The sequence below is a fragment of the Thunnus thynnus genome, chromosome 21, assembly GCF_963924715.1.
Source record: "Thunnus thynnus chromosome 21, fThuThy2.1, whole genome shotgun sequence".
Taxonomy (NCBI): Eukaryota; Metazoa; Chordata; class Actinopteri; order Scombriformes; family Scombridae; genus Thunnus; species Thunnus thynnus.
The window spans coordinates 5,133,445-5,146,467 of record NC_089537.1 but is presented as its reverse complement, the minus strand read 5'-3'; the positions used below and the strand labels follow the sequence as shown (position 1 = coordinate 5,146,467).

Genomic DNA, 13,023 nt, shown 5'->3' with positions numbered 1-13,023 from the left:
AAATCTGAAGAGGAGCACAAGAGAGCGGCTCATAGTGTGAAGCCTCGCTCGCTCTCGTGGTCTACAAAAGGGCTCGAAAACACAAAAAAAAAAAAAAAAAAACTTTGCGCAAACCCTCAACACAAACTTCTTGTAGTCTCTTGGGATGATTGACACGGTCGAGGACGCTTAGCTTTACCCCCGTCCTTGTTTTATTGGTTCTCCATCTCTGGCTAGGCCTCATGCCTGTGCTCTGGGCTAGCACTTCAAACAGCCTAATATCCTATATGTTGCAGCCAACCGGCTGGTCAGGCCACAGCTCTCTGCCAGCCATCTTGCATACTGTACAGCCAAGGCTAATATTCAACACTGAGGCAAAGCATGTGAAAGGCTTAAAGTGTGAAAATGTGTGTGTGTGTGTGTGTGTGTGTGTGTGTGTGTGTGGAGGGGAGGGGTTCATGATGCCAAACAACTCACATTTTTCAAGCGCATCCATCGCAGCTCCCATTTCCGCCTGTTGGATGCTAGATTAGAAATATTTTTTTAAAAAAAAGGGAGACAGAGAGAGGAAGAGAGAGAAAGAGGGAGAAAAGGTCTTTAGCATATTCAAAATTTTTTTTTTTTTTTGAATTTCTGTCAAAAAAACAGGCCCAATATTGAGAGGATTATCAAAAGTGCTTTATATTTGTTTTGAAAGAGCCCCTTTTGCCTAACAATCCCAGGTAACACAGTGCACACATTTCAAAAAAAGGTAAGCCTATTGGCGGCTCGGCGCTGGGCACTGTTTACGCCTGCGATTCACCGTCCCTCTGTATATATTATGTGGTGTGTGATCATAGCCCAGCAGCGGAGGTGGCTGGGAGCTTAAGTCATGTAAATACAAAAACAGTAAGCTGTCAAAGATCCTATGGATGGGACAAACTTATCGCCAGCTTAGAGCAAGAGAGAGAGCGCTTTCAATTTGGGGGCCGTGGAGGGGATTTCCACATGTGGTGGTGGTGGTGGTGGTGGTGGTGGTGGTGGAGGGTTGGTGGTGGTGGGGGGGTGATGTTTGATGGATTTAGGTTTCATTTCTCGCAGGCTCAGCTGCAGCTTTATCGCCAACCCCTTCAACCCTGAAAAGGCCTTCGCACAGATATTCACTTTCTTTACTTTACAAAAGCGTGAATACATGAGCACATACAAAAGGTGCGCAGTCAAACACAAACACACACACACACACACACACACACACACACACACACACACACACACACACACACACACACACTGTCCTGCTGTGAACAAAATCCCAGGTAGAGCCAAATGCAGCACGTCGCTTCGTCACAGTGATATTTCCATAACACAATTTACGTCAAATCAATAATGAATCGATTCATTTTCATTCCGCATAATGTCTCTCCCGATAGAATAGGCCAACAAGAGCTTAATTGCTATAATAAACACCATCAATAAAGCACAGCCATTATTCTTGAGCCCATTAGCGGTGTGCATTGAGAAGAAGGGAGCCTTGTCCTGTTGTGTCTTATTATATTGTACTTGTCTTACTCACCTTGGGCCTTTGCCACAGCCGATTCGCTCCCCTTTGAAATACACAGCGACGGTGTAGGTGCGGGCGTGCGAGGGCCCCACTGTCTGCAGGGTCCTGCAAATTCAAACATAGAAAATATGGGATGAGAAAGAGGAGGGTAGAGTTGAGAAATAATAACAATACCCAGGAGAAAGGCACAAGGACACTCAGGGACAATGTCCTTCAGAAAAAATAACAAGAAAAAGGGAGGTAAAAAAAAAAAAAAAGTTTTCAATTGGAACAAATATAATTCATCTCAAGCCGCGGGTTGAGAGAAGGGGAATAGCGCTTTGATTCAGTAGCGTGCTTTGAGAGCACACAGAAGCCATCTGAGGACCATATAAACAACTTTTAAAGCCTCCCCAACTCCCCACACCCATCATGTTCAGATACCGAGATCTGTGTTTGGTAAAAGAAATAAAAAAAAAAAAAAAAAAGATGACATTATGGGGAAAGGAATTGAAATAAAGAACGACAATCGTCTTTGAGGGACCCCCGAGTCTTTTGGTGCGCTAGAAGGGTAAACAAAGAAAAAGCTAAAGAGGGACCAAAAAAAAAAAAATCCAAGAGAGACGGCGAGAGAATAGCGCTCAACTAATTTACAGATGTACCTCATTTAGAAGAAAAAATAAAAAATCAAGCTGTCAATTTTGCTCCATTTCTACAGGGACGTATGTACAAGACAGCAGACAAAACTTGGGGAGATGCTTGAAATGTTAACATTAGCATAAACATCTCAGAACCAAGCTGTGAGTCACCTAAATTATTCACAGACAATTTACTTATTTCAGGAGAGCGATCCATTTTTAATGCAATGTGGTCACTTATGACACTTTATCAATAATTCAGACCCCCTTTCTCACTTACAAATGAAGAAGCACATAAGCATGTGAGGAGCAAATAAGACTCTTGTGCGCGTTGCTTCAGCCAAATCTCAACAGGGAGAGCGGCGTGTCACTCGGAATTATCACGCTGCTAAAATAACACAAAACGAGACGGGATAAAAAAAAAAAAAAAAAAAGGAAATCTGTGAGGCTGTTGGGAAGTTGTCAAGCTTCCGAGGCTGAGCGCAGATGGAAGTGTGAGAGGGAGAAGAGGGAGCAGTGTAGAGGGTCCGTACAAGCTTACACTAAAAGATGCTACTGACTCAAGCGTCCTCTGCACCATGTGAAAGTGTGTATGTCTGTACTCCCTGGTGTGTCCTGCCCAGACGAGATGTACGGTAAAGTGACGGTGCTGGGGTTGAGGTGTGGATCTGTCATCAGCCAGACACATCCACCAGGGAACCTTTAGCAAGGGGGGGGGGGGCCTCGGTGCATTAACTCATTTCCTTCTCCCTTTATGTGTCCTTTCTTGCCCTCTCTCTCGGTCATTTAGTCTCTTTCTGTCTGACTCACACTCTTGTCTCGCCCTCTGTTTCTCTACTCTTCACACTTGTAAACAAATTCAGACTTAAGACAGCTTTGACAGATGTGATGCTAGCGGCTGTGGTTTGAAATGCTATAAAAAAAGCGTACCATTCTGACTTATGGATATACATTTTCATGAATATTAAAGATTGCATGAAGGAGATAACTATCACTTCCTGTGTCAAATATGTGGTGCTAGAAAACACGCACTAAATGTACATTATGTTGCTGCACATCAAATTTAATTTCATGTAAATCAAAGGAAGTTTGTAACATAAGGTTTGCTTCCTGTTGCCACTAGGAGGTGCTACGGTTGACCACAACGTGTAAATTCCATGTAAATCAGATGATGTTTGTCATATAAGGCTGACTTCCTGTTGTGAGTAGGTGGTCCTATGACTATGACTCAATATTGACACGTAGGTGTGTTCAGGTCAGGACTCTTAACAAGCAGGAGAAATCTGGGTCAGATTGGACAATGTACACAGGAGTTACAACAACTTCTTCTTTCATGGCGAAACATCGACATTCGCCGTGTCGCCACAGCAACAGTGTTCGATGAAAGATCTCTGGGAGGAGTTTGTTAAAATACAAAGCCTGCAAATGGCAAAAAATGGCTGACTTCCTGTTAGACTTAGGGTATGGCTCCAAGAGGCTTTTTTGTAAATCTGAACATGATACGTCTGCCTACCAAATTTCATTTATCTACCTCAAATTTAAAGGTGGGAGCTTCTACTTTGAAGTTTTCTAGGGGGCACTGTCGAGCCATTTTGCAACACTCATGCCCACGACCCATAAAATATTAAATTTTTCACCATTTGTGTTGCATGTGCAGAGTTTTATGAGTTTTTGAGCTCATTTAGCTCCTCAAAGATGCTATTCTTTGGGGAGAAGAATAATAATTCCTTCAGACACAAAAGGGCCTTCGCACCACTCGGTGCTCGGGCCCTAATAATTACACTCGAGGGTTCGGCGAAAGCCTCAAATTAATCTGTAGTCTATTCTTGTAAATGTGTGTTTGAATTTTGAAATTCAAGTCACCCAGGAGCTCTATTTGTTTCTAGTTCACGTTCTAGTGGGCGATAGAGTTAGAGGGAAGTGTTGATTGTGGTGTCAGAGTTGCGCTGTGTCAAAAATCACCATCCGTGAGGCAGATAGACCGAATAACAAACAGAAGGGGAGCTGAGAAGACAGTCAAACAAATACAAGGAAGAGAGGACGGGAAGAAGAGGGAACTGATTAAACGCTGGATTGTGGAGTTCATTGTACATAAAACTACTCCATCTCCAACCGCCCTTGCACGTCGAGTTGACCCCCTTTTTTTTTTTTTTTTTTTCCGAGAGAAAACACTGTTTGTGTTTCCATGGCGACACACACACACTGTTTCATGGCAGCTCTCAAAAGCATTCTGTCAAATGACACTTGCTCCTTGACCTTTCTGTCAAATAAGAGGTCTCTTTGGGAGTGTTTATTTATCACAACAACAGAGACCTTTACACAGCTATTCACAATGTTCAGGGACCAACGGCAAGGAGAAAAGTCCTGTAAATTATGTTTGTGCCGTTCCATTTTTCTGAATGTGCACCGACACCCATGTGATGCCTGACTATACCCATCTCGAATGTAGACACTGGGTCACACGCTGAAGAGAAGGAAAGATGTGACTGCTTTTATTCTTGTAAGTAGAGTGTACACGTGAATGAGTGCATGCACATGTTTAGGTTATATCAGTGCACCAATCTCAGATTCTTCAAAAAATAGAGTGAAATACATTAGAGTATATCACGAGTGTGCACACTGTTAATATCGAGGTCAATATTGGTGTATTATGGGTGTGTTAGACCAGTGATTCCCAACCAAGGTACTTCTGCAGTTGCTTGGGAGCACATGTTAAAATTGTGGCTTTGTTGGGAAGAAGTAGTTTATGTAATCTGAAAAAAATGGAGATTTAAATGAAAAAATATCAGCTCTAGCAGAGCACAGCTAAAAATGATGGATAAATGGTTGAAATAGCTTGTTAAAAGTAATGGAGGCATGGTTAAAATAAATACCTGAAAGCAAAGATTGAAATTAATGGCAGTGAAGAAGAAATATACCAAAGAAAAAGGTTGGGAACCAGTGTATAAGACCATTATGAGCAAAACTGCACATTAATGAGCACGGATATTGTGTTATTGTATAGTATTGTCATTTGTCAGGTAGTTAATTTGCTCGTTTAACCAAAACCAAACACACAAAAACTCACAATATGATAGCTTATAATGATATTGCAATATGAAATGTGATAGATCTTGAAAACAACATCAAAATATCGGGACTTTAAAAGATCTCTGCCGTCAAAACTCTACTTTCAAAGATGGATTTTAGAGTGAGACATATTAATAAAAAAAAAAAAAACTATAATTCACCATGGCTTCCAGCTAGTGCAGAGTGTGTGTGTGTCTCTCTGTGTGTGTTTTTCTGGGGGTCTTACTTGTACAGCGGGATATCAGGCTCCTTGCCCTCTGTTCTGAGGGTCAAACAGCACTGCTGCAGCTGAGACTTGGGGTCATTCCAGTCCTGATTCAGAATGAACTCCTGCAACGACACAAACCCGACAAAAAAAAACACACACATGAAATCAAAACCGCCTCTTTCACAAACTCAGAAAACGTACGACATAAAAAATCATCTGCCTTTACAAAAAACCGTCTCCCTCGGTTGCTCCTGCTTTTTTAAAAATTTTTTTTATTTCATTCTTGTCATGACCCTCTGCGCCCTTACCCTCTCCTCCTTTTTTTTGCACTCACTTATTTGCTCTCTTCTCCATTTGTGTCTTCGCAGTGAGTACAAATCACAGGCTACTTAAGACAAAAGCCAATCCCCGGCCAGAAATAAAGAGCGCCTGGGAGTCTCCCAGGTGTGCAGCCCTGATACATTTCTCTTATCCAAGGGGGACTTCTAAAAGCCCTTCCATTAACAGGGAAGCAGCCTTGTCATAAAAAGGCAGACTTTGAATCCAGAACTGTCTGCTCCTATTAATTTTCTACAAAGAGTGCTTCTGCTTCTGTTGCTCGCGCTCTCTTACTCTCTCGCTTTACTGCTCCCCCTCCCCATCCTCCCCAAACCCCTTCCATCTCTGCTGTTCTTGCTTCCGCACTTTACTTCCCTTTTTCTACTTCCCACTTTTCCTCTCTCTGGGGGGCATCTACACTCCCTTTTGCTTAAAGCAGAGAAATTTGGCTGTTTTGAAAGGAGCGTAGCATATAGCCCGGCTCTACTACAAGCCATTTCAAATGCACAGATGCATTCACACTCAGACGAACCCCCCCCTCCATCCCTCCCCCTCCTCTATACGCGTAATCACAGTGCAGCAAAAAAAAAATGCGAACATAAGGAAAGGAGCTTTTATGTCCCTGGTATTGCCTCTCTATTTCCATCCAAATTGGATGAAGCAGCACAGTGTGCAACGCTGTGGTTTCCAGAAGGCTATGTAAGGAGACTTGCTGGCTGTTTCACAACTTTTCTCTTGGAAGTGGAAATGAGGTGCTCTCTTGCAGCGACCATGACGCAAAGCTCAGCTCACTCCAGAGCTAGGGATTCTCCCTGGAGAGGCACACCAAGACAGCAATTAGTATGGCGTATCAGACCACTGCAGCAGCTTCACAAGGAGTCGTCCGCGCGGTGTGGGTACTCGTACATGTGCATGTGTGTGCCTGATTGTGTACACGTCTGGTTCAGGTATGAGAGTGTATGTGATAGTTTGCGTCTTTTACCGCAGCAGCTGTATTAAGAGGCTCTTCTATCGGGACTTTGGACGATTCGATGATGCTTGATGATAAAACATCTGTCTTTCATCAGATATGGCGATGGAAGTCTTGACTAAACTCCTGGTAACACTCAAGAAGTGGACACCATCAACGGCACTTCTTGGATCGATAGAAGACAACACTGACGACTAAAGTTAACAACCCAAATAAATGCATCCCGACAGTGTTGCGATTCCCATTAAAGACGACTAAAATAGCGATCCGAGCCGCCGCCGCCTTCGGGAGAGGCATTCAAGAGCCCGAGCACCACTTCAAGCCTCGTGTGTCGATGCTAGCGCCATTAGGGCTCAGCCATTAACTGCCTCCTCATCATCGTCGTCGTCTCTGGTTCTTTCTCTCTGAGGTACCCGCTCAGCGGCTCATTGATCAGGCGCGAACGTCGTTTGAATGGCCATCAATAAGGGGCTCACCTTCAGCCGAGGGAAAAAGCAGACGTTCATGAAGGTGTGCACGAACTCCAGGTCTTTATCGATGTAGAGGGCGGCGATGAAGGCTGCAGACAGAAAGAAAAAAATAGAAAGAAAGCATTTATAAAAAACATAAAGCAATAAAAAGAGTGGCTTCTTTATCTGTCCTGCTAAACATCTACAGTAAATAAAACAATGAGGAGGACAAACCTCACGTGTGACGTTATCATAAGGACTATAAATAGATTGGTTAGTAGTCGCCAGCCTTTTCCATCAAACAGGAAATTGGTATAGGGAAGGCCAAACAGAGTTCAGAGAAACATCTATATAATATATAAGATAAAACTCTCCATTCAGCTGTGTGTCAAGCTGAATGGAGAGTAACTGGCGGGTCTAACTGAACCGAAAAAAAAAAAGATATAAAATGTAAGCAGAGAAGGTGCCCTGGGTGTCATCTTCATCTCACGGCTGTCCCTTTGTTTTCCTCTTCCACTAGCTGCCAGTGCATTCACTCATTTCTGTGACTAAGACGGTGTGTGCGGGACATGAGAGAGGAATAATAGGTAATATTTCAGGAGGCCGGCGTGGGGCCCTTTTTTTCGTAGCTGCGGGGCACAACTGTTCATATGCCGAAGAGCCCAGCGCTCATTTTCAGCGCTGACCCCTCGTCGTCTCCCTTCCCGTGTCATCAACTATGATCTGGTCTAAACTTTGAAGGATAATATGAAAGGCAAATTATATGAAGCTTTGTTGTTTGTGTGTGTGTTAGTGAATTGCACGTGTGATTCATGCATTAAAGGCCCGACTATTCGATAGCGCCCCGGAAGGCATTAATGCTTCCTTCATTGTTTGTTTTCCCCCTCTTTTTTTCTGCCAGTATGGAAAAGGTCTATTCTATTTATATTACAGTCCCTGTCACTACATAATCACTCTCTGAGTGTCCTCTGATACACATCAGCTCAATCCCAGTTAGGCCCATACACTCCATTTGTGTGTTTTCCCATTTTCGCCAGGTGTTTCTGAGTGTGGAGCAATACTAACTTGTTTTAAAATACCCCTAAGAACAGGAAATTGAGGAAACATCATAAAAATGAATTTGTACATACACAAACCTTGATTTTTTTGCTGTAATGTTGTCTTTTAACAGGAGGCTTGAAACCATAAAATATGCAGAAAAGTAAAATAAAAAGGAACCATTTCGCTGTCGAAACATGTATTTGATTTGCAGAACCTAAATGGCAGAAGGTAGAATAAATGAGGTGTTTATATGGAGTAAATCTACTCAATCTTCTGCAAAGTATATCTACCGGAATAACTTAATTAAAAGTCAGCTTTTATGAAGAAGTTTGAGAAAAAGAGGTTTCTTGTGGAGAGCCAGAATTAAAAATATATATGCATATCAAACCGACGTTTGGCCCTTAATCATATATTCTTGTCTCGTTTATCTAGGAGCCAAATATCTTTAGTTGCACTCGAGAGCTGGTTTTCTTCCTCTGGCCATTGAGACTGGTAAAAATATTCAGGAGGAAAACAGACGAGAGAGAGAGCTGAGGGATTTGGGGTGGAAAACTGATTCCCATTTTCATGAAATGACTCAACAAAACCCTGAAATATTATATTCTTCTATATAAATGATAAAAGATTTGAATGGTTGTTAAATTTTGATGTGTTTCAGTTTGCTAACTTTATCTCCAAAGTCTATAAAAGAAGACACAATGGACTATATAATTAGTATTTACTCAGACTTTTCCAGTATTATATATTTGTATAGATATGTATATATATGTTTTTCTCAGTGATTTATGAATTTTATTGTTTGTGAAAGTTGTTTAAGTTAGTTTTTGGACTTTTTTTTGGCTTGGAAACATATATGCAGCACTCGGCTTGGCATATATGAATTTATGGTGCATAGTTTTATACTATGAGCTGATATATTGTTACTAGATTTATTTTAAAACTCTCAAATATTGATAAAATATCGAAACTGTGACCCAGAACCTTTAACAGTTCAAAACTACACTCGTCAATACTTGTCAGTGTCGTCATGGTGACACACTTTCTTAATTACCTCTTTTCATGTTATTTCTTGTTTATTATCGGCTAAATATACCGATATATATATATATATATATATATATATATATATATATATATATATATATATATATATATCTGCCTGGCCAATTTATCTGTCTAACAGGAAGGAGGAGGAAGGCGAGCGAGTAGGGCTCAGCATTGTGGGAGAAAGGGCCATGCTGACCAGCTGACCAATAATAGGAGTCACTACTGTAACAACATGATTTCCTGACAGGTTTTCCACCCACAAAACGCTGCCAAATGTGTTTGAAAGAGCACCTAACAAAACCCGGAGACACTACAGCAAGAGATTGAACCTGCCTCGCTGTGAGTGTGCAGCTTTTTATATCTCGAGTATCTGCTAAATGATTACTTTTTTTTAACTCATTACAGTAATGTGATGTTATTGAAACCAATTATTTAAATGAACTGTACTATACAGTAGATTTCTGCCTTTTATTATCCCATCAAACAGGAAACTGGTTGAGAGAACGCCAAGAGTGTGAAAAGCTGTAATTTGAAGAATCTAAAATATGAACACTTTCTTTTTGTTTACTACATAATTCCATATGTGTTATTTCATAGTTCTGATGTCTTCAGTATTGTTTGACAATGTAGAAAATAGTAAAAATAAAGAAAAACCCTTGAATGAGTAGGTGTGACCAAACTTTTCAGACTAGTATGACATATAATATAGGAAGTAAAACGTTAATTTTACTAGAAATAGACAGTTTATCACACTCAATATAGTATTTATATGTTATCTTAAGAGTCTTAACCCTTTCATGCATAGTGGTCACTACAGTGGACAGCTATTCAAAAGCCGTTTTCTTATATATGCATGAGATTTTAATGGTATAGTTGCACATCAGCCGACACAGTGGACTCTAGTGTGTCATCCCATACACTTCCATCCATTGGCCGGCCTTTATAAGTGCAACGTAAATTTCTCAAAGCCAAGATGGCCGCCTCAGCAGCTCAGGAATATCTTGCCAATCCTTCTATAGTAACAGACCCTTGCAGGTATATTAAATTTTGTAATAACTAAGGAGTACTATAATTGTTTAAATTTCCTAGTATTGATGTTATGTTGGGAGACAATTAATCATCTGTCCACTAAGTTGGACAAACTCCTTAAAAAATGCATGTTTAAAAAAGTTCAAATATGTTTTTTTCATGCCTAAAGAGGAATAAAAACACTTAGGAAAAAAATCCTGACTGAGGTTACCATAATTCATGCATGAAAGGGTTCATTCAGGGTGGAAAAAAAACAGCTGACAATCGTCTCTTTAGCTGCCAAATGTGACTCTGCCGCCGTCCATTAAAGTTATGAAGCATACTCTGGATGTCTTATTCTCTTCAAAAACATTATTTTTTTTTAGCTGATAGAATACCACGAGTAGCTTGTCGATTGTGGGATATTGTGGCGGTTATGGCTGATGTGGAATTTAAAAAGAAAAAGAGAAAAAAAAAAAAAAAAAAAAAATCATCACTAACGACTCCCCTCCTACTCAGCACATCTCCCAGTGTCTTCAGCAGTGAAGTGACTGTGTTTGACATCTAACACAAAGGGAACAAAGAAATCAATAATGGTACTTCATGCTGCCATCTTAAACTGCACATTCTGGAGAGACATACAAGAAAAAAAAAAGGTTGAGTGAGGGTCTATAAAGGTCTATAAAGATTTTTTCTTTTTTTTTTTCTTTTCCTCTTTTCATTTTTGTATTCTCAGCGAATGAATCAAAGAGCTGTGAACATACACTCCAACAAGTCAGCCAGAGTCTTGGTCCGAAGGGCGACCGGTCGTTTGGTTTTGTCGTTGGTGATGGCGAACTCCTGCATCCCGAGCTCCTCGGCCACTTTAGCCTGCGTGCGGTTGTTGACCAGCGAACTGCGGAGTAGCTACGGAGAAACCAACAGATTATAGATGTCCAGCTTTCAAGAAATATGAACATATACCTACACAAACACACACTGTGTACAAAAAAAACATCAAAATAAACCCCACATGGAATAATTCATCAAAGACGGAAATGGTAATGTGGAGTAAATGTTTCAGGGAGATTGCATGTTGCTCTGTTAAATATTACATTGTGACTTGGAGCTGAGCGGATGACAACATGTTAGACTGGGTTAGGTACATCTACGTCTCTAAAAAGGAAAAACACAAACATGTTAAATATAGCTACAAGATGCGAGGGGAAAAAAGCAAATGGAATGCAATATGACTTGTCTGGATCTGTCTCGCTGTGATGTGTCCTCCTTAACAGTACACACACACGCAATCACAATCGCAGTAAAACACACACACACACTAGTTGAATGAGCACTTTTTCCTTTTTCCCCCCGATTTGAAATCCATTTCAGATGTACCTCATCTTGACTCTTGGGGCATTGCTGGAGCTCTCTCTCTCTCTCTCTCTCGGTCTTTTAACAAAAAAGCCCGTAGAAGCTTTTATACGAATGACGTCACGGCTTCCATCTATAAGGAATAACTGAAAATAAATAACCGCGGAGGTTCGTGTTCACTTTTAGACCGGTACAATCCCTCAAGCCTCGAATAGGTAAAGGAGAAGCGCTGATGCTCAAATGAAAAGAGGGAGTTCCGTCCGACACTGTTGGAAAATGGACTCGCGAGTTCAAAGTGTGATCGTTTTGCTTTGTACTTGTGGTTACAAGTCGTGCACACACACACACACACACACACACAAACTTTATTTTTCAGACACTTGACAGCTTCAGTAAAAAATGTGTCGACAAAGATGTGTTATTGAAAACCGCTGAAAGATTCTGTCTCATGACAATACCCGTCACGAGGAGTACAGTAAACATACAGGCGCAGTATGGGGGTAGAGGAGTGGAAGACAGTTATTTTGTGGAAACAAGCAAAGAGGCAGGAGGTGAATACCTGGTTGGCACTCGGAGACTCAAAGATTGATGGGAAGGAAGGAAGGAAGGAAGGACGCACACACACACACACACAAACACACAAACACAACATCGGCAGTAAGCTAACAGTAGCTGATATATATCCGCCCGGCCAATTTATCTGTCTAACACTCAGGTTTCAAGTGACTTCATAGAGGAAGAGTATGACTTCATCCAGAGAGAAAGGCTAGCCAGTAGGGCTTAGCATTGTGGGTTTCTTCATCTGACCAGCTGACCAATAATAGGAGTCACTACTGTAACAACATGATTTCCTGACAGGTTTTTACACCCACAAAACGCTGCCAAATGTGTTTGAAAGAGCACCTAACAAAACCCGGAGACACTACAGTAAGAGATTGAACCTGCCTCGCTGTGAGTGTGCAGCTTTTTATATCTCGAGTATCTGCTAAATGATTACTTTTTTCTTTTTTTTTTAACTCATTACAGTAATGTGATGTTATTGAAACCAATTATTTAAATGAACTGTACTATACAGTAGATTTCTGCCTTTTATCTCATCAAACAGGGAAGTGCAAAGCTGTCATCAAGGCAAACGGAGGCTAATTTGAGGAATTTGAGGTGTTATTTCATATAGTATTTATGTTATCTTAAAAGCAAGGAAAAGTCAGTCCTCTTAATTCAGGGTGGAGGAAAAACAGCCACCAGACAATGATGACAATCTTCTCTATAGCTGCCAAATATCTATTTAAGTTACCAGACATACTTTGGATGTCTTATTCTGTCTGTATTCTGTTGTGTGAATACCTGGCTTGCACTTGGAGATTCAAAGATTGACGAGAAGGAAGGATGAGGAAGGGGGGGGGGGGGATAAAACATCACCCACA

At 41.1% G+C, this 13,023-nt stretch overlaps 1 protein-coding gene across 1 annotated transcript in view; it reads right to left on the bottom strand.

Moving 5' to 3' along the window:
- The window catches only part of drosha (drosha ribonuclease III), a 91,464-nt gene that overhangs the window by 8,074 nt on the left and 70,367 nt on the right, over positions 1-13,023 (bottom strand). The window contains exons 27-31 of the mRNA XM_067578647.1: positions 11,011-11,152; positions 7,178-7,260; positions 5,432-5,535; positions 1,532-1,624; positions 457-503 (exon numbers count right to left, since the gene is read on the bottom strand). Coding sequence (XP_067434748.1) covers positions 457-503; positions 1,532-1,624; positions 5,432-5,535; positions 7,178-7,260; positions 11,011-11,152 — 469 coding nt within the window. The remainder of the gene's footprint in view (positions 1-456; positions 504-1,531; positions 1,625-5,431; positions 5,536-7,177; positions 7,261-11,010; positions 11,153-13,023) is intronic.